A 26,136-nucleotide genomic window follows, 5' to 3' on the forward strand; every position below is an offset into this window, starting at 1 on the left:
CAAAATTTCTATTTCCCTTGTTACGCATGAAGAAAAAAGGTGGTATTAGGATTCCTCCAATCTAGATTCCAAGCTTAAGTTTCCTAAGGATACATGAAATTTTTTTTATCCCATCTATTTAATTAGTTTTCTACGTGCGAACTTTGAACTTCATTTAGATGCTAATAAAGACTTCACCAATGTAACCCATTTTGAAATATATAAACCATAATGCCAAGTGAAACTCTCATTTTCCTCTTTAATATTTGTTGATTAATTTAATGAATTAATATATTCAAGGAGTAAATTTGTTAAATATTTTAGAAAAGTTTTGTTTGAGCTAGGCCATACTTAAATAATATTAGCTTAAATTTACCGATATGTTGATAATTCAAAGAAGGCTTTCCTTGCACCTTAACTTATACTTCTCATTGTGTTAGTCCTTGAGAAAACCTTGCATGAAATAACAACTTCAATAAAAAATTAATTGGATTATTACTAATGTTTTAGAGAATAACGAATAAATTATATTTATTGGTATTGATACTGAACTAACAATTTTATAGATTGTTATTGTAGAAGTTCATGATCAACCATAGGAGCCAAGAATCGCCTACAAGAAAAACACCTATCACACAAAAGATATCAAGCTAATACTATATTTGAAACACAAAATACATCATATTACAACAATTACTAAAAGTAGAGACCTTAGTCCCTATCATTAACTAAGGTCAAGGCTTCACTGGGAATTTGAAATGAATAGGATTTTGTTAGGGAACTCCAATTTCTATTAGCTATAAAAATTTCCTACAAGCTCAAATAAAAATAATAACTATTTCCAATATAACTTGAAATATAATGCACACATAATCGTACAATTGGCAACAATTTAATTCTTCACTACCAACATATTCGAATAGAACATCATACTATGACTTGATTATATTTTAATATTTTTTAACCACATTTGACATCGATTTGTAATATAAAAAGTGTAGACAATTTTATTTTTTTATTAGATAAGGTGGGAAGATGATCCTGCACCCAAAGTTATAATATTAAAATAGAGAATTTCAAAAACAAATAAGTTACTGCACAAACACAATCCCAAAACTATCAAAATAATAAACCACAAAAAAATATGTACACTTCATACTATGGAGGCTCATAAGAGAATTCAACTCTTTCATGACCAATTTTATTCTTTAATTCTAGTTCTCTCAAGTAGTACCCTTACTACTTCTTTTCACCTTCCGTATTTAGTTTGCTTTCTTTTTTATTTGTGCCTTTTTTGTTCCATCTGAGACTTATGCCTATTGTGATACTTAGTCAAATAGTTTGAGAAGTCATTGAAAAAATCCATTAAGAAAAAATGAGTCCCCAAATTGAGAAAATATATTGCCCAATAAATTTATTTTCTCTTTCAATCTACCTTGTTTTACCTCTATCCCATAAGTGTTTCATTATGGGCCTAAATACACTCAGAAATAGACAAAACCGACACTTAAAAGTCATTCCAAAACCTACTAAATGTAAAATCTATATTTCTATAAGGATGAAATTGGGTGCAAATACTAACTTACTCAAATATAAAAAAAAAAAAAAAAATTTATTTAAAACACAAAATACATCACATTACAACAATTACTAAAATCAGAGACCTTAGTCCCTATCATTAACTAAGGTCAAGGATTCACTAGGAATTTGAGATTACTAAGATTTTCCTAGGGGACTCCAATTTCTATTAGCTATGAAAATTTCCTACGTGGTCAAAGAAAAAAAAAATTTCCAGTATAACTTGAAATAAAATACATACATAATCATACATTTGATAACAATTTAATTCTTCACTACCAACATAGTCCAAAAGAACCTCATACTATGACTTGATTATACTTTAATGTGTTTTAACCACATTTGACATTGATTTGTAATATAAAAAGTGTAGATAAAAATTGTTTTTGGTTAGGTAAGATGGGAAGAGGGTCCCACACCCAAAGTTATAATACTAAAATAGAGAAGTTCAATAATAAACAAGTTACTACATCAACATAGCCCCAAAACTACTAAAATAACAAACCGCAAAAAACTATGTAGACTTCATGTTATGGAGACACATAAGAGGATTTGACTCTTTCATGACTAATTTTACTCTATAATTCTAGTTCTCTCAAGTAGTACCCTCCTTTCCTCTTTTCACATTCCATATTTGAATTGATTTCTTTTTTCTTTGTTGCATTTTTTTCCATCCTAGACTTATGCCTATTGTGATACTCATCCAAACAGGTCGAGAAGTCATAGAATAAATCAATTAGGTCCTTAATGATAGTAAGAAAATGGAAAAATGTGTCCCCAAATTGAGAATCTTTATTGCCAAATAAATTTATTTTCTCTTTCAGTCTACCTTGTTTTACCTCCATCTCATAGTCATTGTTATCCTCTCTTCACCATGCTTAGCACTCTTGTTTCTCTGTGAAGCTTAAATAAGTAGGTTGGGATCTAGCACTATGGAAGCCAAGTTGGTTTCCAAGGCCTCCTCCTCCACAATTATATGATAGTATGATTTTGACATGTCTTTAAGGGATAGGTCCAAAGTGATTTTGTAGGTATGTCAAAATCTTTCCCTTTTCTTTCCTCAACAGTGTACAATATCACTTTCAAAGAGTTAGTTCTCGTATATTTGGTTGTTTAGGTAGGTCGAATTCTTGCCCTTTAATAAGCCCCCAATTTTTAACTTTACATTTTGGTGAACCCGACTCCTTACACCATAAATTCATATTTTTATTTTCAAATCTGAGTGTATGCAATTTAAATTTCAAATTTTCATTTACAAGTTTGATTTTCTTGCAAATTTTAAACATTTAGAGGTTAATTTCATTAAAACCCTAATTTTTATTTTTAAAATTGAGCTTTTGATTTTCTTAATTTGGATTAATTATTTTAGATCTGAGAATTCATTCAATTTCCAAATTCAAATTTTCATCTACAAGTAAAATTTCACAATTAATTTTTAAAATTAAGACCCTAATTTTTAAAACCTTAAAATTGAACTTGCAGGTTGTTTAAATCTTGAATTTACCTCTTTAAATTTGTTGTTAATCCAAATTCAAATTCAAAATTTCAATCTTGGATCAAATATCAAATTCAAATTCAAATTTTAAAATTAAGTGGTTACTTTTAAAAACCCTAATTTCTGAATTTAAATTAATTTTGTGCATTTTCCAAATTTTCAATATTCAAATATTAGATCTATTTTTAAATTTTAAATTTAGTGGTTCTTTCTATAAGACCCTAATTTTAAATTTAATTCTCTTTTGGAAAAATTCAAATTTAAATTTTTTAAAAAAAATTAAGAGGTTACTTAAAAGATCCCTAATTTTTAAAATTAAATTAATTGTTTCAATTATCAAAATTCAACATTTCAAATTTTAAAATTAAGAGGTTATTTAACAAAGCCCTAATTTTAAAATTAAATTTTTCTTGCGTAAATTCAAATCTTCTAGTGAGTAATTTTAAATTTAATTTAAGAGTTTATTTTCAGCACCCTAATTGTAAATTTAAATTTTGTAGGAGGTTGCATAATTGAATAATCATTTTTCCTGAAATTTTGAATTATTCAAATTTCCAAACTTTCAAGTTCCCATTTTCAAATTCTCATTTCATTTTTTTTTTTATATAAAATAAAAAATCAAATTTGAATCCCATTTATTTAAATAAATTGAGTGGTTTTATTTATAAAATCTTAACTTATTTTCAAATAATTTGCTTGAACTTAAATTTCAATATTAATCATGGTAATCAATGGACGTGATCTATTTTCTATTCCGCATATGATTACATTACTTTTTATGTACACATTTATTATAATCATGTGTTGGATAATGGTTTCTTTCACTTCATGTTACTTCTTTTTATTCATGGCACTTGGACATATTGCATTCTTGGGATTTCCAAGTTGATTACTTTTCATAAATTAGATCCCAAAGCTTTCATCTTTCATGTATGTTGTGCTATTGTGATGTTTTTCGGTAAATGAATTTCATACGTAGAGCACCTAAAAGCTTTTGTAGATCTTAATCCTAGAGATGACAATGAAAAACATAATACTTGCACCTCTCCTAGGGTATCTAATATGAATGAAAAAAGAGAAAATACTCCTATCAATGATCTCTATAATGGAGACCAATCATTGAAGAGAAACATGCACCCATCTTCTTCTTATACACATACCCTTGCGCAAGGGAGGCAAGGTCAAAATATTAGTCTTTCTATCTCTCTAGATCCTCCATATTCTCCTAGAGTCTATATTAGAAATCAAAACATTTGTAGAGAAGATGATGTCATTCATTTTAATCGTGATCTCTCTCCCCATATAACATTAAGAAAAAATGAGGCCTTAGATGATAAGGATCTTCCATCCCAATCTACCAAAGAGGATATGCATGATGAAATAAAGGAATATGCTCCTTTACAATATATTCCTTCTTCATCTACTAATCCTTTCATTCTTTCTAAACGTCCTTACACTAAAAACTTCAAATAAATTTATTATAATGTTCCCTGACCTTCTCAATTAAAATATTCTTATAGGAGTGGCTTTAACATAATATAAAAACAAGGTTTTAGAGGACAAGGACTTGGAAAATTTGAACAAGGAATTTGACTCCCTATACACCCTCCTACACAAATAACCATAGAAGGCCTAGGAAATGATAATAAATCTCCTATGGAAGAAAAACTTAGGATTCAATACTTCAAAAATCATCTTGCAAGTCATTAAGCTATTAGTGCTCGTAAAAGAGCTTCTTCTTCAAAACCTCCTTTTTGTTTATTTCATCAAACCCATGATCATCATCTCGGTGATTGTCCCAATTTTCAAAATTAAGTAAAAGAACCGATCGATAGTGGTAAAGTTAAAATAATGGATGACAATCATTCCTCTTCTCATAGCAACTCTTGTCCTCAATCTTAAAATAATAATACTACAACTATTAATGATTAAGAAAAAATAGCAACTAGAATATTTTGGAAATTGAAGTACGATAATAATGTTGTCTTTCCTTTTGTGAAGTTTAGCAATAAACATAATGAAGGAAATGGATATTTCCTTTTTTCATCATGGTGGTTCTCACTCTCTTGGAAAGTGTAAAGAATTTAAGGAATTTGTTCAAGAACAATACGATCGTGCTCGTATAAGTCTTTCTGCAGATCTTTCTCTCTTTCTAGGTGAAAATTTAGTGCCTTAGCACTCCTTTCCCCTCATGTTGCTCCTCACCCTATGAAACAAGTAGTAAACTTAATTGGGGGCTCTTTTTCATTAGCGGCGGTTCTTTTTCGATTCCAAATATCTTGGTGTAGAAACATGATTCTCTCCAATCTCTTATCTTTTCACTATTTATTTTCATGGAGTGCATTATTCATAAATTGATGTCCTTTCTTGCATGGAATTACCCTTCATGTGAATAAATATTTTTTCCTTGGCTTAGACATATTCCTTCCTTGAGGCATTACATCTTTCATGAATAATCTCTCCTTAGAGAGGATTTGTTATCCTTCTTTTATCTAGCTCTTTCTCTTTGAAGATATTAACTCTTATTTTATGCTGCATTATTCAAAATGTGATCCTCTTTCTTGTATAGGATCTTTCTCCATGCTAATGTATGTGCATCCCTTGTGAGGACCTAACCTTTGTTTAAAATGGCATGTTTCTCATGAATAATCTCTCTTTAGAATATGTGTAATTCTTCTCCTCGTCCTCTTGCTTGGGGGGAAAGGATGATTCTTCTCCCTCTCTCTTTCTATCATTATTCCCTTTAGGGGCTGCATTTTTCATGTGTTGATATCCTCTCTTCCAATGGTATGTCTCTTATGAATAATATCTCCTTAGGGGAATATGCGATATTTATTTCTCTCTCTCTCTCTCTCTTTGAATATTACCACTTCTCTTGAGATACATTTTATATAAAATAATGTCTTTTCCTGGATTGGATATTCATTAATATTAGTTTATTGTGCATTTCCTTATGCTTAATCTCTCCTTAGAAGATTGTGTAATTCTTCTCATTGTCCTTGCACTTGGGGGGCAATAAATTCTCATCTTTTCTTCTCTCTAAGGATCTACTTTACCATTGTTGAGTGGTATTTGTTTATGATTGGGTGTCATTCCTTGTGTGAAGCTATTGTTTTCTCAAGGATTCTCTCTTATACAAGAGGTGTAAGTCCTTGGCTGCAACCTCTTCTTCATTTGGCAATGCACATCTATCATAAAATTACCCCTCACATTGGGTCAAAAGTATGTCATCCTTCATTAAGAATCTCTTTTCACCTAGCAATAGGAGGAAGGTATGGATTATTGTTCCCCTTCCCTTATCTTGGTAGAAGATGTTATGTTTGTTCAAGATAACTCTTTTTGGAGGTAGATGTCTTTTGCAAAAAGATATCCTCTCCTCCAAGGAAACCCTTTACACGTTTAGCAAGATATCTCTTTTTCAACTATCTTATCCTTTCCTGAAGAGTATTCCCTCTCTAGCTTGGATTTATGACATTGTTGCCTGAAGGATATCTCCTTGGCTTTGAAGGTAAGGTATCCTTGTATCTAGTTTCCTTAAGACATTAACATAAAACTATGTTGATATCTTAAGGGGGGGCACCTGTATCATTCCCATTGTACCATATTGTCATATGCTCTTGCGAATCATTTTTGCATGTCTTAAATGGGGTGTCCATTCCTAGAACCAGAGTAAAAACTCTTAGAGAGAGATTCTTCACACTCAAAATGAGACACAACATTTGATATATGTCTTAGACGTGACTAACGTATCACTGAAAATAACAAAGTCTTAAATGGGATGGCCTTGAAACTAGACATGTATCTTCGCCATTTGGAATTTACAAATTTGCACACACAGAATCGCCCCATGGAATTTGCATTGACATTACATGTCTTAAATAGGTTGAAGCACACTCAAAGACAAAGACTCTTAAGCGAGGTTCTTTACACTTGAAACGAGATATCTCTTGCACACACACACGAGGATAGGTGGAACTAGCTAAAAACAGCTAGACTATTCTTTCCCTCCTCTCCCCATGGATCACCTAGATAAAAACATCTAGGGGTGAGTTGCCCATTCTTTCTCTCATCATTCTTCTCATGGATCACCCGGATAAACACATCTAGTGTGTATTCATGTTCTCTCTTCTTTCTCTGATGAACTCATAGCTTTGCTATTGATAATTCATGGATGATGATTGCTTTTCTCATTTATGTGATCGTTTATGTGCATGAGATGACATTTGTTGAGAATGATATTAGTTGTTGAGACATTTTGATATGGAGGTCTCTTTGGTTAGTTGACTTGAGTTCTTACTTTTGGTCTTTAGCTTTTGGGCCATGTGTGCTTTTGTGTCTTTTCCTTTGTTTTTATTTTGTCTTTATTTATCTTTTTACCTTTGTCTTGTGTTTTATGCCCTTGCATATGTTTCAGGTGAGTTAAGATCCTAAGATTCGGGCCTTTGTTCCTCGAAATTAGTGATATCTTATACTCCTTGTGCTTTTCATCTGTGCTCTTACTCTTCATCTCTTTCTTCTAATTTACCGTGAGTATTTGTGTAAGCTCATACTCTCGCTAAAGTGGGGGCTAAATGTAGCATCCTAAAATTGCACCCTTTGTAATTTTGATTGTATTCTAGACCCTCACCTTATCGGTCTCTTCCCATGCTTGATCGAGACCTTTTTATGCCTCCCCTATGCAATCAAACCTCATTTTTCACCTTGCACCTTGTATGGCCACCTTGATCCTACCCCAAAATAGGGCAGGACAAGGGCATGGTGCCCTGGGATCCCTTAAAGGGGGCCTATCTTGGCCCCTCTTCCTTGGACCTATCTATAATGTGAGCAGAAAATAAACATCTATGTCGGCCTATGCCAGAAAATTAAATATTTGACGATGGGTGTGTATATAAGGGGGTCTTTCCCTCTGAATTGGCATAAGAGAACATACGATCACATTTTAATATAAATAAATAAAATATTTAATTTGGTATAAATAAAATATCTTCCTCTTTTAGAAAAGTTTCAACTATTTTAATATAAAATTATATTTTGACTCTAATATAAAATGTTGATTGACAGTACAAAAGTATGAACAATATTTGATTCAATATTAGACTTGAAGATAAGCTAGATAAATATATAAACAATAAGAAATTTTGCGCATCCAAAATTTCTATAAAAAAAATATTATAGAGCTTGGCCCTTGCTTCATCTATGTATACAAAAAGAAAAAGAAAATGTCAATGCTCTGTTACTCAATTTACATCTCCAAGATAGGTTAAATACACGAGGTAAAGAAATTTCCTTTTTTTTCCAAATCGTTGGCGGCTCAAAACAATCAATATATTATTTCCTTTGAATTTGGTGATCCTTCCCATATAGTGTAACGATTCCACATTATCGAAAGAATGGCGAGAATAGTTTTCTTGAGTCTATAAGATTCTATATTTTGTATTGTCAATCTCTAATTTATAGATCGTTTTGTTCTTAAGATAAATTTAACATGTTCAAACACAAACCCAATGGGATTGAGATCTATACATAGTAAAATATAGGATTATTTAGTGTGGTCATGTTGATTAATCATTGGTATTAAATTAGTCTATGTAGCCAAATGTATTGTATATAGTAGTATCACAAATTATTCATCCTTGTTCCCAAAGATAAGAACTCATAACCTTCTATCAATTATGAATATAATTTAGATTTTTTGATATGACTACTTATTCAAATAATAATTTTATTTGACATTAGTTGCATCAATATAATAAGCCTATATTTGTGTTGAAAAATTAAGTTCCTTAGATTTTAGTTAAAGTATTTGGGATGTATCATGTATAGCATTCAATCTGCTACTAATAATATAGTTTGAAACATGAACTACTTATTTCATGGTGTTTATGTGAGACCTTGAGTCTCTAGTTCCTTTATCTTATTTATGGATGGAGAATATTATAGTACGAAATTTCAAATCTATATTCAATACTCCTAAAAAAAAATTAGTGTTCCATTCATTAGATTTAAAAAAATTGATCGATGATTTTCTTATTTATTTATTTCACCTCTCTATTGCAACTGGATTAATGTTATTCTACCCTCAAAAATGACCTTTCGAGTAGAGAGATATATTCCATTCATTATTTACTTAGTAGTGTACGTGTATTTATTTCTTGTGGCAGTATAATTATAGTGTAACCCATATATTCATTCATATCCTTCACCTTTTAGAGTATTTTTATTAGAATTTGCATGCTAGAACCCTTTGGATTTTGGGAGGAATTATGTTTTTAAAAACATTGGATGATGTAGATGCTTTTTCATTTCTCATCCATTTGATATTTAGTTCTCCATGGTGGAATCCTTTTAGGAAAATTTAGAGTCACATTCATGCTAGCACGTTCTAGATTATACTAGCAACTATTAATACCAACCTTCCTTGCTATTAGTCAGGCTAAACCTTCTAGTTAATAATATTTATAAAAGAGTTATATATAGGTTATTTTCCTCTTGAATATATATTTTTAATTTTTTAATTCAATAGCTACCTATGATGACTCTCTCCATCTCATTTCTTGCACATGTAACACTCACCTTCTCATCGATAGAATTAAAACTTCACTTTAGGATATCCATTATTAGAAGCAATAGATGGAAATCACACATAAGATGAATAATTGATCATGTTCACTTTACCCACAACAAATTTTTTTGGCCTACTACTTGTGTCATCTCTCACTTATCAATTCAATGCCAATCAAATATCACCTTATAGATGTTGTAACCTTTCCAACATCTATCCATTCTATTTTTCCCAATTGTTTATTCTTTAGAAATTTCTTTGAGTCTTCTAAGAACTTGCCCTTTCGATAAATTATAGGGATTGCAAAATGGACTAAAAAAAACGTCAACAACGTTGTTGTAAGGCAGCTACGCTAGCTAAATACTTACTTTCCACATAGAAAAAACATAAAGTGTCAACGCTCTGTTAGTCAAAACTTCTTGATCTACTATTTAGTCCATCTCTTATCTACTAGTTCAATCTCAATCAAAGCTCATCCTACAGATGCTATAACCTTTCTAACATCTAGATCCATTATCTTTTTCCTAATTCTTTATTCCTTAGAAAGTTCTTTGAATCTTCTATTACAATTACACAAATATTGTCAAATGATTATATAAATAAAATATCTTCCTCTTTTAGATAAATTTCTACCATTTTAATATAAAATTATATTTTGACTCTAATGTAAAATTTTGATTGACAGTACAAAAGTATAAACAATATTTGATACAATATCACACTTGAAGATAAGCCAAATAAATCTATGAACAAAAAGAAATTTTGCTCATCCAAAATTTATATAAAAAGAATATTATATTATAGAGCTTGGCCCTTGCTACATCTATGTAGAGCAAAAGAAAAAAAATAAAATGTCAACGCTATATCAGTCAATTTACATCTAGAGAGATAAGTAAAATACACAGTAGGTAAGAAATTTTCCTTTTTAGCCAATTCGCTGGCGGCTCAGAATAATCAATATATTATTTCCTTTGAATTTGCTGATTCTACGTTACCAAAAGAATGAGGAGAATCCGTCTACGGTAGCTTCGATAACTATATGTCGTAGGGCTTACGTAGTCACCCCAACTTAATATAAAGAGCACCAACTCTGCAAACATATAATATTATAATAATTAACGACTGCGTCAACATGAATTAGTCCCAACACAGAAACTATATTATAATTAATCAATTACGTCAACATGAATTAGTCCTCGCAGAGTAGTTAATTTTCCCGCTATATAATAGACATGTTATGGGATTGTAATACACAATTCGACTACACATTCATATCCCGAGCTTTTCTGTCTGATTCTTCTGTGTCTCTATTTATAATGGGTAACCGCATGATTTACTTCACGTTGGGACTTTTCCTATTGATATGTTGGTACAGTGATAATGTCATGGCAGCGGATTCCGATCCCTTGCAAGATTTCTGCGTCGCAGACAAGGAAAGCATGGGTGAGTACATAAGTTTTATTTGATTTGCTTATCAGGCGAGTTGCTCACAAATTAATTAAAATACAATGGTGTGATATGAGTTGTTGCTAACAAATTGATTAAAACAGTTAAGGTGAACGGGTTCGTTTGCAAAGATCCCAAGGATGTTTCGGCAGAGGACTTCTTCTTCGGGGGACTTGGGCAGGCAGGGAACACCGACAATGCAGTGGGCTCCAATGTAACGATGGCCAATGTTATGCAGATACCGGGCCTCAACACCTTCGGAATATCGTTGGTCCGTATCGATTACGCAGTGGGTGGAATAAATCCTCCTCACACGCACCCAAGAGCCACTGAAGTTCTTGTTTTACTGGAAGGCCAGCTTCTTGTGGGTTTCATTGACACCACCAACAAGTTTTTCAGCAAAACGTTGGAGAAGGGAGATGTGTTTGTGTTTCCAAAGGCACTTGTGCATTTCCAGCAGAATGTGGGGCATGAAAATGCGGTGGCCATAGCTGCATTGAGCAGCCAGCTTCCGGGAGCTCAGACAATCGCCAACTCTCTGTTTGCAGCGGATCCTCCTCTCCCAGATTCCGTATTGGCCAAGGCCTTCCGCATCACCCAAGAGCTTGCCGATTACATTCAGAAGAAATTTGCATAAGAATTTGCTTTTTTCTATTAAATAAAACAAACAAGCGGTCTGGTCTGGACAACGTGGGAAGACCGTCCTTCCCAATTCTTTTTCCTCACAGTTGAATAAAACTCTCTTTTTAGAGTTATTGCCGTCCTCTTGTGCTATTCATAGCATCCGTTTTTAACCCAGGCACTTCCCCTCCGTGAACATTGCTTGCAAATCTGCCATTGTTTCCTAACGATTTCCTTAGACGCTCTCTCATCCTCTCAACTTCCAAATTACAAAGCACTCTTATAATAGATGTCGATTTTATTATATTCTATTTGTTTAAATATTTTGATTTTATTTTATATATCCATGATTTTACTGCATCAATAAGTGAGACAACTTCCATAGCAAAGGGCATGCTCGTTTATGTGTTAATGAAAGATATTGTTTGCTCCTCATTTTCATTTTTTGTACTTAGAACTACATGTTTGAATACCTCATTTGATATATTTAGGTTGATAAACCTTCTATTTCTCTTTGCTAATAGAATTTATACTATCATATGACTCAATTATTGGACTCCAATATTCCTTTCTATTATTTTTTTGGTGAGAAACCTCCTATAAGCTCTTGTAGCTGAATCATCTCGGTTCTTCATTAAAAAATTAATGGTATGATTATGAGCCAATTAAATATTTTTTTGCATACTTTGTAATATATTTAATTAATTCATGTACTGACAGAATGAATTACCAATCAATATTTCCTCGCCATCACTGGAGTATATAGCAATTGTGTGGCTACACTCTACCATTATTTCTCAATGGTGAAAATTCTATATCCCCCTTTTTTTTTTATCTTCATAAACTCTTGATCCCTGCAAACTAAATGGCCATGGAACATTATACCTATATATCATTTAAGTATATATTTTTTGGTAAATTAACTAATTTATTCAAGCAATACATTATTTATATTAATTGTTCAAACTAATGATATAAAATGCAACAATTACTTGAAGATCATCTTTGCCCGTTTTTTATGTGTATGGTGTTCAAAATCTTCTCATAGTCATTGTTAAATTTAGTCTATACAAGTTGTTTCATACTTTAAGAGATGGATGTAAAGAAAAATTATAGAATTCTCACAATGTAAATTTTGATTTATCAATTTGCAATTTTATATTAATAAAACGGGTACATAAGATTGTGCATATTTGTTTAAGTTCTAATATCTTCTCGATGGTTCCATGGATGAATAATTACTTCAAGATTCATTAGTTGATCTACATTAAAATCAAATCAATATCATCCATATTTGGTTCTCCATACATCCATGTGAATCCATACACATGTATTTATGGTGTATGTTGGCACTCATATATATTATAGTTTAATCCAGCTATGGCCACTGCATTTTCATGCCTCACATTCTGTTGGAAAAGAACAAGTGCCTTTGGTAACACAAACACATCTCCAATATAGAAGGCAAGACTATCAAAGGAGAATAGGAAACTAAGAAAATGTTGAGCGTGATTAAGAGAAGACATGATAACAATGAATTATTATCATAGTCAAACATCGATTTGTTAATATGTGAAAGGTTGCGATTAAAGATAGATGAAGGAAATAATTCCAAAGAGAGGAGACTTGTCTCCTTAGACACCCTTTGTCCTCATAGATTAAAGAGGGTCTCTACTGGGGATATTACAGTGGTATCAGAGCATGATCTTTCCAGCCTGTGAAATAAATAACATTCTAAAGATTGACCATGAGACCTAACCGAAGGCCTCAACATCCAAAGAGAAAGATTACCTATCATCAACCTAGAAAAAGGCATCGTAACCTCAAGTCTATATTGAGGAAAAGAAACTACTTGTACATAAATCATATAGAACTATTAGCAAATCAAGAATTCCTACATCGCTTTCGTGATTTTACACATGGCAACAACATCTTCACAACAAGTCAATAGTAGAAAGAAGCCTTCTTGCAGAGAGAATTCTTGTCGTATACACCGATCTAGAAGCATCACACTCTTCCATCAAATGAGAATATTTCTATGAAGATAATATTCAAAATAGTATCATATATTCAATTTTAAAAAGGAAAAACAAAAGTAGCTTGCACATGAAGGAACGATACCTTATATAGGTCAACATTATTCAAATTGAATAGTTGACATCAATATAAGGATGCATAGATCATTAATTGAAGTACATGAGAGTTAATACTGCACATGAGTAAAAGTTAGAATGATCAAGATGATTCAAGAAAAGGGTTCATCATAGAACATTTAGAGCCTTAAAGGGCTTACCTTAAAGAGGTTAGCAATGTGGTTACAACAACCAAGTAAGAGGGAAGCGAGAATGGAGGTTAGGCTAAGGGCCGCCAAGTAAATACTTGGTGTAGCAATGACTCAATAAAAAACCCATGCCTTCCCAAAGAGTATATGGGGAAGTAATAATGTGGATAGCAAACATGAGCTGCCAAGTGGAGCAAGAGGGTTGTAGAGAACAACCACTCTTATGCTTAGTGTAGAAATGGATAAAAATATGCTTCCCATTTCTTCCCAAGAAGGATATGAGAATGGCATAAAGGCTGACCCGAGCCACCAAGTAGAGAAAGTAAGTCTCTTAGGTTTGGTGTAGAAATGGCTCCAAGCCTATAGGAAAGTTCCCATTCCTTCTAAACATAGAGAAATGTAGAGGAATTATGGCACAAAGAAGGCAGTTCCTCTTAGGCATAAAGAAATGTAGAGGAATTATGGCACAAAGAAGTCAGTTCCTCTCAAGATTAGGTACACTAGCTCAAGGAAGCTAGACCCCCTGAAGTGGACATAATGGCTCAAGGAAGCCATTCCCTCTGGATTTGGGAAGTGGCTCAAAGAAAGCTAGCCCCCCCCCCCCAAGTTGGCAAGAGATTGCTCAAGGAAGCCAACCTCCCTCAAGTAGATAGAATGGCTCAAGGAAGCTAGTCCTTCTCAAGTTGGGCCATGGCTCAAAGAAGCAAGTCCCTACCAAGTTGGAAAAAGATGCCTCAAGGGAGCCAGTCTCTCTCAAGTTGGATAAAAATTGCTTAAGGAAGCCAATCCATCTTAAGTTTCGGTAAAGGACTCAAGGAAGCCAATCCCTCCAAGTTGCAATAGATTCACTAGAAACTAAGTAGTAAATTTTGTAACATTTTTCATTACTTTAATTTATATGATTATATGTTTGGTACTACTAATCTATGTGCAGGTTCATCCAAGAAGGAGGACAAGGAGAAATTGCTCGAGGACAAGCAAAATCAAAAGGGGCAGATTGTGATATCCCCGTATTGACCAATTTTGTGAAGTCTCTAAGAGACAAAATCACAGTTTTATTGTTTAAAATTTATCACTGAGGAAGTCCTCAATTAGAGAATATGAATCGATGATGGATAAAGTAAGTAGAAATAAATATACTTTTCATACGTTGAAATGAATAAGTGAAGACTACTGCATACAACTAGAATATGAGATACCGTCCTGTTGATAGTGTTTTGATGCATTATCGAACACAGAATAAAATACCAATGGCACTCTATGCTCTCTTGATAAAAAAGACTCTCAGATGTTGAATATCTGTGAAGGATCACATGAGATGACTCCAAGGTTCTTTTATGTCAAGTCTTGACTTGTCGGATAGCTTCAATGGTATTGATGTAATTTGTTGTACCTACAAGGGGACTTATATGTTGAATACCTGAATGCTCAAATGATGCTGGAACGTAGGATTTCACTTGACTTGATTAAAAAAAAGAAGAAAAAGGATAGGGTTTAGAAAGTTATTCTAACTCTAAGAATGTAGGAGCAATGGGTGATCTTTGATGAAACTCTAACTAAGTCTTGCTTTGACATGCTATGAACATCTCCACAAGGCTAGTGTGATCTTCTCAGGATAGCTTTGTGATTTTTAAATCATCACTACAAGCATAGAAACCATCAAGTTGATGCATATCAATGAAGAAGCGATAATTGAAGTTAGGCTTTAGTTGAATGATTCCAGCTGACTACGTAGTATGGATATACGAATTTCACCATTGATCACACAAAGTCTTTCATTCATTTAATTATCAATATCTAAAATGAAGATCCAACAAGAAACCACACAATTGTAGAAGAAACAACACATTCCACCATAACTTCAATGGAAAGGAAGTTTATTTACAACTTTGGCAACAATTTCCGCTTTCTCTTTCTATTCTACTCTAGTTGCTAACTTCTCTTGAACTACTAGCTATTGACTATTCCCCTTACAAATGAAGAACTGAGGCCTTTTATAGTTATCTCATTACAATTTAGTGGCTTAGATTGATTTGAGATCAATGGCCAAGATTACAAGATAGAAACCCTAATTAGGGTTTGTAGAACCCATTACAAAACATTTAATTCTTGACCTATGATATGTTTACATTTTAAGAGACACATGTCCTAAGAAAATTCAATGAATAGATGATGGCTGTAGGTACATCAAACTTTGTGCCTTTGTAGTAGTTATCTCCTTTTGATGAATGAGGTTAGACGCATTGAATCTAGATGCCTTATCCTGAAATGATATGATTGGATGTAATGATGACTAGGCACCACCTCAGCTTTATTGATTGTAACTCATCACAAGTGTGCAATTGAATGTGACATATCTCTTGGTACTCAACATTTGCGAGTGCTTGATGTGATGATGACTCCACTCATGTTGATCTTCTAACTTTGATTAACTCTTCGGAAATGATCGCATGTCTTGATTGCTTGCATTCGCGAACTTTCATCTAACTACATTGACAAAGATTCTTGGATTTCCAAAAGAAATTCAAGATTGTAAAAATTCTTCATTAGTGTGTGACGCTGACCCTTATCTTCCTTCTTGATGAGAGCCTGCCATTGCTTTGCACGAATTGAGTTCTTGCCTTGCATGAGCTTGCGACTTGACGATTCCAACAATTGCTTTGTAGAGGCTTGAAGCGTGATGTCCTCCTTCATGTGGATTTGTTGCGATCCTGTCTTCACACACCTACGAAATTTGTTCAAGTTAGTGTCATGATATGAGATTTACTTGCAAATAAATAATCATTTACTTAAGATAAATCAAGAACCCTCGTAAAGAAAATCAAACCAGTCATAACATGAGGCCTGATTTCTCACAAAATGGATCAAAGATGTAATTCGCTGAATAAGACAAGTTTGACATGGTTGAGGAGTTCCAATTCGTCACTTCCCAATGAGGTTGTCGTATGTGCAATCTCAATGGCGACTTGCTGCTGTAACTTCAACATAATCGTTTTCTTCCTAGGATAAAACCTAGTTAATCACTTGTAAAATATTATCCTTTTACTGACATCACTCCCTGCAAATGAGCCAAGCAGGTTTTCAAAGTGTCGAACTACAAACCTCTCTATTTTATCTCCCACTGAACACCACATATTATTTTCATCCTTGATCACCTCGTTCATGTTGAGCAACCTCTTTGCCTTAACCGACAAGTGAAAAAACTTTGTATTTAAGTCTTTTTCCGAAATTCACATCTCCCTAGACTTGTCACACCAGAAAATATCCCCCCTAATTAATACCTCTGACAGACATTCCATTAGCTCCTTTCCTTTTTCAAAATCAACATTAGTCATTCCTAGCCAAATCACCTTCTCATTAAGAGACACAATCTCCTTCTCTAGCCTCAAAAAAAATATTCCTAAAGGATTGTACATTCCACTGCTTAATTTTATCCTTAAGGAAATGTAATTGTTTCACAAAACAGAAACTGGGCGTATCTTCAAATATATTACTCTCTTCCCAAAAATTTTTTAGATAAGACAAGAATTGCCCGTCCTACCACCACATGCTTTGAAAATAAAAATTCCCAGAGAATCGAGTCTTTCCAATTTCTAGTTCCAACTGGATAGGGAAGTGATCGGAAATAAAAATCAGCAAAATGCTCAACGCCAAGGAGAAATGGCCTTCCATCCTTCTTGGTCCCACCAAGAACCAATTTAATCTTTTCAAAATATTGGTAAAATTTAGTCTCCTATTCATCCATGTAAATTGGCCATTTTTTGGAATTACATCAACCACCTCATTGTCTGCTTAAAAAACTTTTAAAATATTCCATAATTTTGTTAGAACTTCTTAAATTGTGTTGAAGTCTCCTGCCACCACCAACCAATCCTTGCCAATGATACTGATGCGTTTTGATAGTTCCTTCCAAACTCTCATCTTGTCCTTTGTTTTAAAAGACCCATAAACATTAATCAAAGGGAACTCTGAATCATAAGAAAGGAGTTCACTCTAAATATCATCCAATATTTTGACATTTCTCTAGGGAAAATATTGACCACATGGGGGTTCCATAAGAACCCCAGGCCTCCTGCAGAACCCCTAGCTTCTTGGAAAATACCTTCCCATCTAGAACAATAATGTAGAAAACTAAGCGCCTTATCCAAACTCAGCTTGGTTTCTTGGAATATAATTATTTTATTAGAGACTTTCTCTAATGAATGCCTAACCAAGAGTTTCTTGTCAGGAGCCGAGAGGCCCCTGGCATTCCAGGTAAGGATCCTCATGTTCCTCCTAGGGAGGACTTACCTCCCCTGAATCTTCTAAAAAATTTGACTACATTGATGATGCCTTTCTCCTTTGCCCTATCTTCATACTTTTTCTTGTTGCTCCTCGTCCCTCTACTTCCTTTGGATCTCCCCAATAGAACATTTGCCGATTGGCTAATGCTTCTCAGGTCAATAATATCCAATTCATCTTCATTATCAAACTCCTCTTTTGACCTCATGTCGTAATTGACCTTCGTGTCTGACAAGCCCATCCAAGCATCCTGAGCATTGTTAGAAGCCTTGCTTCGGTGTATGTCCATGATTATGGGAGAGAAACCAACCTTTTTTGAATTGTCTCTTCCACCCTCCCCATCCTTGTATCCAACTGGTTCTTTGATGACCAAAGCCCCTAAAGGGCCTATTGTCTCCTTCCTCGAAGACGTAAATACCTTCTCAATCGACTCCTGTCTCCTGGGCTGCGGAACCATCTCGTAGCGGGCCTAACAAAGATTCTACATTCCTTTGTCATATGATTCCTACCATCACATCGACCACAAAATTGTTTAATGTCTTCAACTTCAATCTAATGCATCCATATACTTCAAACCGATTTCAAACAAATCTTGGAGGAACCTTTTTAACTGCAATGATTCTGATTCTAGCGTACAAATAGGAGTCATTTTTTGCTATCCCCTCATTAGTTTATAGTAAGGTTCCCAAGGTTCTACTAATTCTCTCCAAACTACTCTCCTCGATATTCTATTGTAAGTTTATAAATGCGAATCCAAATAGGATTGTCGTACGGATCCAACAGAACTGGGTCAAAATGGGGAAACCATAGTTACATTTATAAGGGATGGTTATCAACAAACCAGTTGCCATGGAGAGGAATCTTCTCTTTCTCCTCTACCTCTACAAAAATAAAAAATGAAGAATCTGCTTAGATTGAATTTAACAACCACCTTGGCCTTCCAATTCTTCTCAATCCAAGATTTAATTAATCTTCTCTCATATTTCAGCTTGACAATCTTGCAAATAATCGCCACTTCCTCCCAAAGGTTGGTATCTTCTTCTATTTCATCTGATAGGTCAATCCTCACCTGTTCCACTTCCACCTCTTTTTGGGCTTCTGATTTTAACAGATGGAGGTTAAAGTAAGGGCTGCCAAGTAAATACTTGGTGTAGGAATGACTCAATAAAACTCCATGCCTTCCCAAAGAGTATATAGGGAAGTAAGAATGTGGATAGAAAACATGAGCTGCTCAGTAGAGTAAGAGGGTTGTAGAGAACAACTACTCTTAGGCTTAGTGTAGAAATGGCCAAAAATATGCTTCCCATTTCTTCTCAAGAAGGAGATGAGAATGGCATAAATGCTGACCAAAGTTTCGAAGCAGAGAAAGTAAGTCTCTTAGGTTTGGTGTAGAAATGGCTCCAAGCCTCCAGGAACCCATTCCTTCTAAACATAAAGAAATGTAGAGGAATTATGGCACAAAGAAGGCAGTTCGTCTTAGGCATATAGAAATGTATAGGAATTATGGCACAAAGAAGTCAGTTCCTCTCAAGATTAGGTACACTAGCTCAAGGAAGCTAACCCCCCTCAAGTGGACATAATGGCTCAAGGAAGCCAGTCCCTCTCAATTTGGGAAATGGCTCAAAGAAAGCTAGCCCCCCCCAAGTTGGATAGAGATTTCTCAAGGAAGCCAGTCTCCCTCAAGTGGATAGAATGGCTCAAGGAAGCTAGTCCCTCTCAAGTTGGGCCATGGCTCAAAGAAGCTAGTCCCTACCAAGTTGGACAAGGATGGCTGAAGGAAGCCAGTCTCTCTGAAGTTGGACATAAATGGTTCAAGGAAGCCAGTCCATCTCAAGTTTGGGTAAAGGACTCAAGGAAGCCAATCCCTCCAAGTTTCAATAGATTCAATAGAAACTAAGTAGTAACTTTTCTAACATTTGTCATTACTTTAATTTATATGATTATATGTTTGGTACTAATAATCTATGCACAAGTTCATCCAAGAAGGAGGACGAGGAGAAATTTCAAGAGGACAAGCAAAATCAAGAGGGGGAGATTGTGATATCCTTGTATTGACCGATTTTGTGAAGTCTCTAAGAGACAAAATCACAATCTTGTTGTCTAAAATTTATCACCGAGGAAGTCCTCAATTAGAGAATATGAATCAATGATGGATAAAGTAAGTAGAAATAAATATACTTTTCATAAGTTGAAATGAATAAGTGAAGATTTCGACATACAATTGGAATATGAGATACTGTCTTGTTGATGGTGTTTCGATGCACTATTGAACACAAAAGAAAATACCAATGGCACTCTATCCTCTCTTGATAAAAAGACTCTCAAATGTTGAATATCTGCGAAGGATCACATGAGATGACTCCAAGGTTCTTTTATGTCAAGTCTTGACTTGTAGGATAGCTTCAGTGGTATTGATGTAATTTTTTGTACCTACGAGGGGACTTATGTTGAATACCTGAATGCTCAAATGATGCTGGAACGTGGGATTTTACTTGACTTGGTTAGAAAAAAAGGGAAAAAGGATAGGGTTTAGAAGGTTATTCTAATTCTAAGAATGTAGAAGCAATGGATGATCTTTGATGAAACTCTAACTAAGTCTTGCTTTGACATGCTATAAATATGTCCACAAGGCTAGTGTGATCTTCTAAGGATGGCTTTGTGATTTTCAAATAATCACTACAAGCATAGACACCATCAAGTTGATGCATATCAATGAAGAAGCGATAATTGAAGTTAAGCTTTAGTTGAATGATTCCAGTTGACTATACAAGACACTTTACCATCAGGAAAGTGTTAGTAGTATGGATATAGGAATTTCACCTTTGATCAATGAAGTCACCATACAAGAGGATGAATTCCCTATCCTTAAATGAGATCCCTATGCGCGTTGAATTTGGATTGAGTAAAAAAGAATTTGTTGATGAAAATCAGAATCGCTGCCTATGAACTTATCAAAGTGACTGTTCAAATGCAATTCATCAAACTCAGGCTTGAGGGTTTGCCGATATTACTTTGCCAATGCCGCTGATGTCTAAGTTGCTGTGTTCAAGGGTAAATTCACCAATGTCAAAATTAGAGTCGCAATGCCATGATTCTATTAATGGATGCAAATCACAAATCAGAGATTTGGAATCGCTTCTCAAGATGCAATCGCTATGGATGAGTACATTTATCGCAGTCAATTTAATCACAATGTTCGCTGGTATTGAAGGTAGCTTGTAGTCGTAGTATGACAAACACTCGTTGATGATTCAACTTGCAGATTTGGGTGATATGTGGCTCGAAACTTTGCATTATAGTATACCCATATTAGTATAATGCAAATTAGTTCATTGGCCACCCATATTACAATAACTTAATATCCATTATTAGTCCCTGCCTTATAAGGCAGAGACTAATGTTTTCATTGCAAGCATTTGATATTAAATTGCTGCTTGAAAATTTCGTCAACCCATTTAAGCTATAGTTCTATGTTATTATTTTATTAAAGCTATTTTTTTTATTAATTTTTTCTATTTTCTGATTGGCAGCTGATAGTTTCCTGGGGTTTAAATTATTTTTTATGGAAAATAGAATCGTCCACCAATGAAAAAGAAAAATTAAGAGAGTTTTTTAAAATATTATTTTTCTACAGGTACGAGGGCATTTACAAGTTCCTTGAAGTAACAGCTAGCATTCGTAAAACACATTAAATGCAGTTGTTTTGCTCTCTGGCTTTGATTAATGGCGGGTATGCTGTAGGAGACTAAAATATTGTTCAATCGAAGGCAATAAGGCTTGAACTCTGTGTGCTAAATTTTAATAGCTCAGTGGTTTCAAGTTCAAGTTTCTAGAGTTTGACGGGCACAGAGTGGATCTGTTCTCATTCAATTTATTAATTCCAGGTTAGCTTAGTTCCCATTACTTTTTGTCTATAATTCTTGGTTCTGGTGAGGCTTAAAATGGTATCTGAGAGAATATGTAACCACTTGCCTCCTTTTCATGGCTAAGTGAGTTGATTTTTTAGATGCTTTCTGTTTGTATAATATCTTAGAATTTTTATGCGAATAGTTAAAGGGACTATTTCAATCATACCTTCTAGATGCTTTGCATATTAGTCAAACTTGTTCAAAATATCTATAAAAGATTATGTGCTACGAGCTGCCTCAAACAGGTGTGAATGTATCACAAAATCACTAGACCACAACCTTCAGATAACTTTGGCAAAGATATGAACTCTAAACATAAAAATTGTATATATGCTAAATGCATTTTGTGTGTCATTATTTAGACTCTCCTAACTTCATTGCGAGCCTGATGCATTTTGTGTATTATAAGCATGGAAGATTCAAATACATGGAAGCAAATATGTTTTTGGCTTTGAATTTTTTGTGATTTTTGTTTGATTCATAGTAATCATTTTTCAAGTTTTCAAGAGGTTAAAAAAAATTAAAATACTGTTGAGAAAATCATTTATTTATATTTAGCTTGTTTTCTTACGCCTAATTTGTACAAAGTAAGTTTTTATTGGCACAATTTTTTGTCAGGTGTAATTTCGCCCTCAAAATGCTCGTTTAACTTGGGCTTAGTCTAAGTTAAATGGTGTTTTGTTGGCAGGTATAGATTCTGCCCTAAATTTATTTGGAGACAAAAAAAAGCCTAAGTTTTATTGCAAGATTTTTAGTTTTCACAAGTCAACACATGTTTTTTTTTAATAACTATTTGGTAAGGCAGAACGAAATATTGTGGAGTTTTTTTCTCATTTTTTCATAATGGGAGAAATAATAGTTTAATTGCTCCATATGCATAATTAACATAAGAGGCTACTCTGTAAAATTCTCTTTTTAGTCACAAATTCAGGAGTTGCAAAGGATTCATTAGCCTCGGGAACCATGTTCCAATGAAATACAGTGTAAATTTGGTGATGTTATGGCTCAACAGTCATCTTGTCTTCAACATCTTCTCACACTTGTTATAATATCCTTTTAATTCATAGTTCTATCTTTTTAATTATTTAAAAGAAAGGCTGAAAACTATATGTTATGTTAGTTGCTTCATCTTTGCCTAAAGATTGGTATGCAATTTAGCATTTTACAAAATTTTGTATTGTGTTTTTGTTAGGGAATCAGTGATTAAGAAGGTCGACTTTCAAATGATTAAGAAGATTGACTTTCAAATGTATTGTTGGTTGCTTACATTGGCCAGTGATATGTAGATTTTTTTTTGTTGGTGAAATATTTGCTATGTGAGATTATCAAACTAAAACTTTAACTTGAAGAATAGTTGGTACCACATAGAAAGTATAGGTATAGGTTTCTTAATGACTACAACTGACATTCATAAAACACTGAGGGGTGAATTCACAAAGCTGGTTCCCACTTTTGCCAACGAAGGAATTTGGCAAAAGTGGGAACTTCGATTTTCTCGGTGTTCAAGAGAAATGGTAATGTTCACTCGGACTACCCCTGGGAGTCTGAGCGAACCCAACTGCGGGTCTGGGTTCGCTCGAACCATGGGTAAGTTTTTGGTTTGAGCGAACCCACTTAAATATTAATATTTTAATTGGTTCGAGCGAATCCCCCATTCACTCGAACCATTTTCGGTTAGGGTTTTTTAAAAATTTATAAATAGCGAAAATGACAGTTAAAAGGTCATTATCAAATTTGACTTTTTCTGTCTGGTGGGGGTTGGATCAAACTAGTCGTCAGCATCACGTCACCGAGCTTTGTCTGCAGCAGTTAGCATCTTTCCTATTTCAGTTTTCGACCAGGTGCACAAAATAACCCTTTGTTTGGTTTAATAATGTCTTTTTTTATTAAATTTGTAAATAATTTGTTTGTTAATTTATTTTTTTAATTAAATAATTGTATATAGTTATTGTTTTTCAACATTTTAGAAAAATGTTTGATAATTTATTGTTTTTCATTATTTTAGAAAAATGTTTGATAATTTAATGTTTTGACTGAAATGTGTCAATTTGTTTTTAAAATTACATAATTGTATAGATGTATATTTTTTTCAACATTTTAAAAAATTGTTATGAAAAACATAGAAAACTTAGAACCTGTAGTAAATCAGAACTTAGAAAAACATTAGCAAAAAAAAAGAAAAACCTTAGAAAAATTAATAAATTTTAATTTAAATAAACATTCAAAAATTTAGATAACAAATTTAAACAAATTAGACAAAATAAATTTCCTCTACAATGTGACCCATTTTCACATCCTATTACACGCACAACATGACCCCTTAAGACCACATATGCCTTGATGACACTATACGTTCCCTTAGGAGGTCATAGAGGATCACATATAACATACTAGTGTACATGTATGACATTCCCTTTAGGATCACATCTAGTGTCCTAAGGGGTCATACGTGGTCCTAAGGGGTCACACATGTGTTATAACACATGCGTGACCCCTTAGAACCGCATATGACCCCTTATAAAATTGTAGTGTGAACGACATACCCCTTAGTCCATCAAATAGTGTCTTAACACATGCGTGACCCATTACAACTGCATATATGACCCTTTATAAAATCCTAGTGTGAACGACATACCCCTTAGTCCATCACATAGCGTCTTAAGGGGTTGTATGTGGAACTAAGGGGTCACGCATGCATTAACACATGCATGACCCCTTAGTAGGTCACATAGGACCCCTTATAACATCCTACTATACATATGACATTCCCCTTAGGATCACATAGTGTTATAAGGGGTCATATGTGGTCCTGAGGGGTCATGCATGTGTTATAACATATGCATGACCCCTTAGAACCGCATATGACCCCTTATAAAATCCTACTATGAACGACATACCCCTTAGTCCATCACTTGGTGTCTTAGGGGGTCGTATGTTGTCCTAAGGGGTCACGCATGCATTAACAAATGCCTGACCCCTTAGTAGGTCACATATGACCCCTTCTAACATCCTACTATACATATGACATTCCCCTTAGGATCATATAGTGTCCTAAGGGGTCATATGTGGTTAGAACCAAATATGACCCCTTATAAAATCCTAGTGTGAATGACATACCCCGTAGTTCATCACATAGTGTCTTAAGGGGTCGTATGTCTAGTCCTAAGGGGTCATGCATGCATTGACACATGTGTGACCCCTTAGTAGGTCACATATGACCCCTTATAACATCTTGCTGTACATATGACATTTCCTATGTGTCCTAAGGGGTCATATGTGGTCCTAAGGGCTCACGAATGCATTAACACATGCGCGACCCCTTAGTAGGTCACATATGACCCCTTATAACATCCTAATGTACATATGACATTCCCCTTAGGATCAAATAGTGTCATAAGGGGTCATGCATGTGTTATAACATATGCATGACCCCTTAGAACTACATATGACCCCTTATATGCATGACCCCTTAGAACCGCATATGACCCCTTATAAAATCCTACTGTGAACGACATACCCCTTAGTCCATCACATAGTGTCTTAAGGGGTTGTATGTCCAATCCTAAGGGGTCACACATGCATTGACACATGTGTGACCCCTTAGTAGGTCACATATGACCCCGTATAACATCCTATTGTACATATGACATTTCCTATGTGTCCTAAGGGGTCATATGTGGTCCTAACGGCGCACACATGCATTAACACATGTGTGACCCCTTAGTAGGTGACATATGACCCCTTATAACATCCTAATGTACATATGACATTCCCCTTAGGATCACATAGTGTCATAAGGGGTCATGCATGTGTTATAACATATGCATGACCCCTTAGAACCATAGATGACCCCTTATAAAATCCTACTATGAATGACATACCCCTTAGTCCATCACATAGTGTCTTAAGGGGTCGTATGTCCAATCCTAAGGGGTCACACATGCATTGACACATGTGTGACCCCTTAGTAGGTCACATATGACCC

The 26,136-nt window shown here is 34.2% G+C and overlaps 1 protein-coding gene across 1 annotated transcript; it reads left to right on the forward strand.

Annotated features, from left to right (window-relative positions):
• The first annotated feature begins 10,846 nt into the window (after nt 1-10,846).
• Nucleotides 10,847-11,904, forward strand: LOC131862556 (putative germin-like protein 2-3). The gene is made up of 2 exons (XM_059215032.1): nt 10,847-11,057; nt 11,165-11,904. The coding sequence occupies exons 1-2, from the start codon at nt 10,847-10,849 to the stop codon at nt 11,695-11,697; spliced, it is 744 nt and encodes a 247-aa protein (XP_059071015.1). The 3' UTR covers nt 11,698-11,904.
• Nucleotides 11,905-26,136: the final 14,232 nt, after the last annotated feature.

This window comes from Cryptomeria japonica, unplaced genomic scaffold (assembly GCF_030272615.1).
Source record: "Cryptomeria japonica unplaced genomic scaffold, Sugi_1.0 HiC_scaffold_46, whole genome shotgun sequence".
Classification (NCBI taxonomy): Eukaryota; Viridiplantae; Streptophyta; class Pinopsida; order Cupressales; family Cupressaceae; genus Cryptomeria; species Cryptomeria japonica.

Coding starts and splice junctions, on each gene's coding strand:
- LOC131862556 (XM_059215032.1), top strand. CDS start 10,847: ATGTTATGGGATTGTAATACACAATTCGACTACACATTCATATCCCGA. Junction 11,058..11,164: donor CGCAGACAAGGAAAGCATGG/GTGAGTACATAA, acceptor TGATTAAAACAG/TTAAGGTGAACGGGTTCGTT.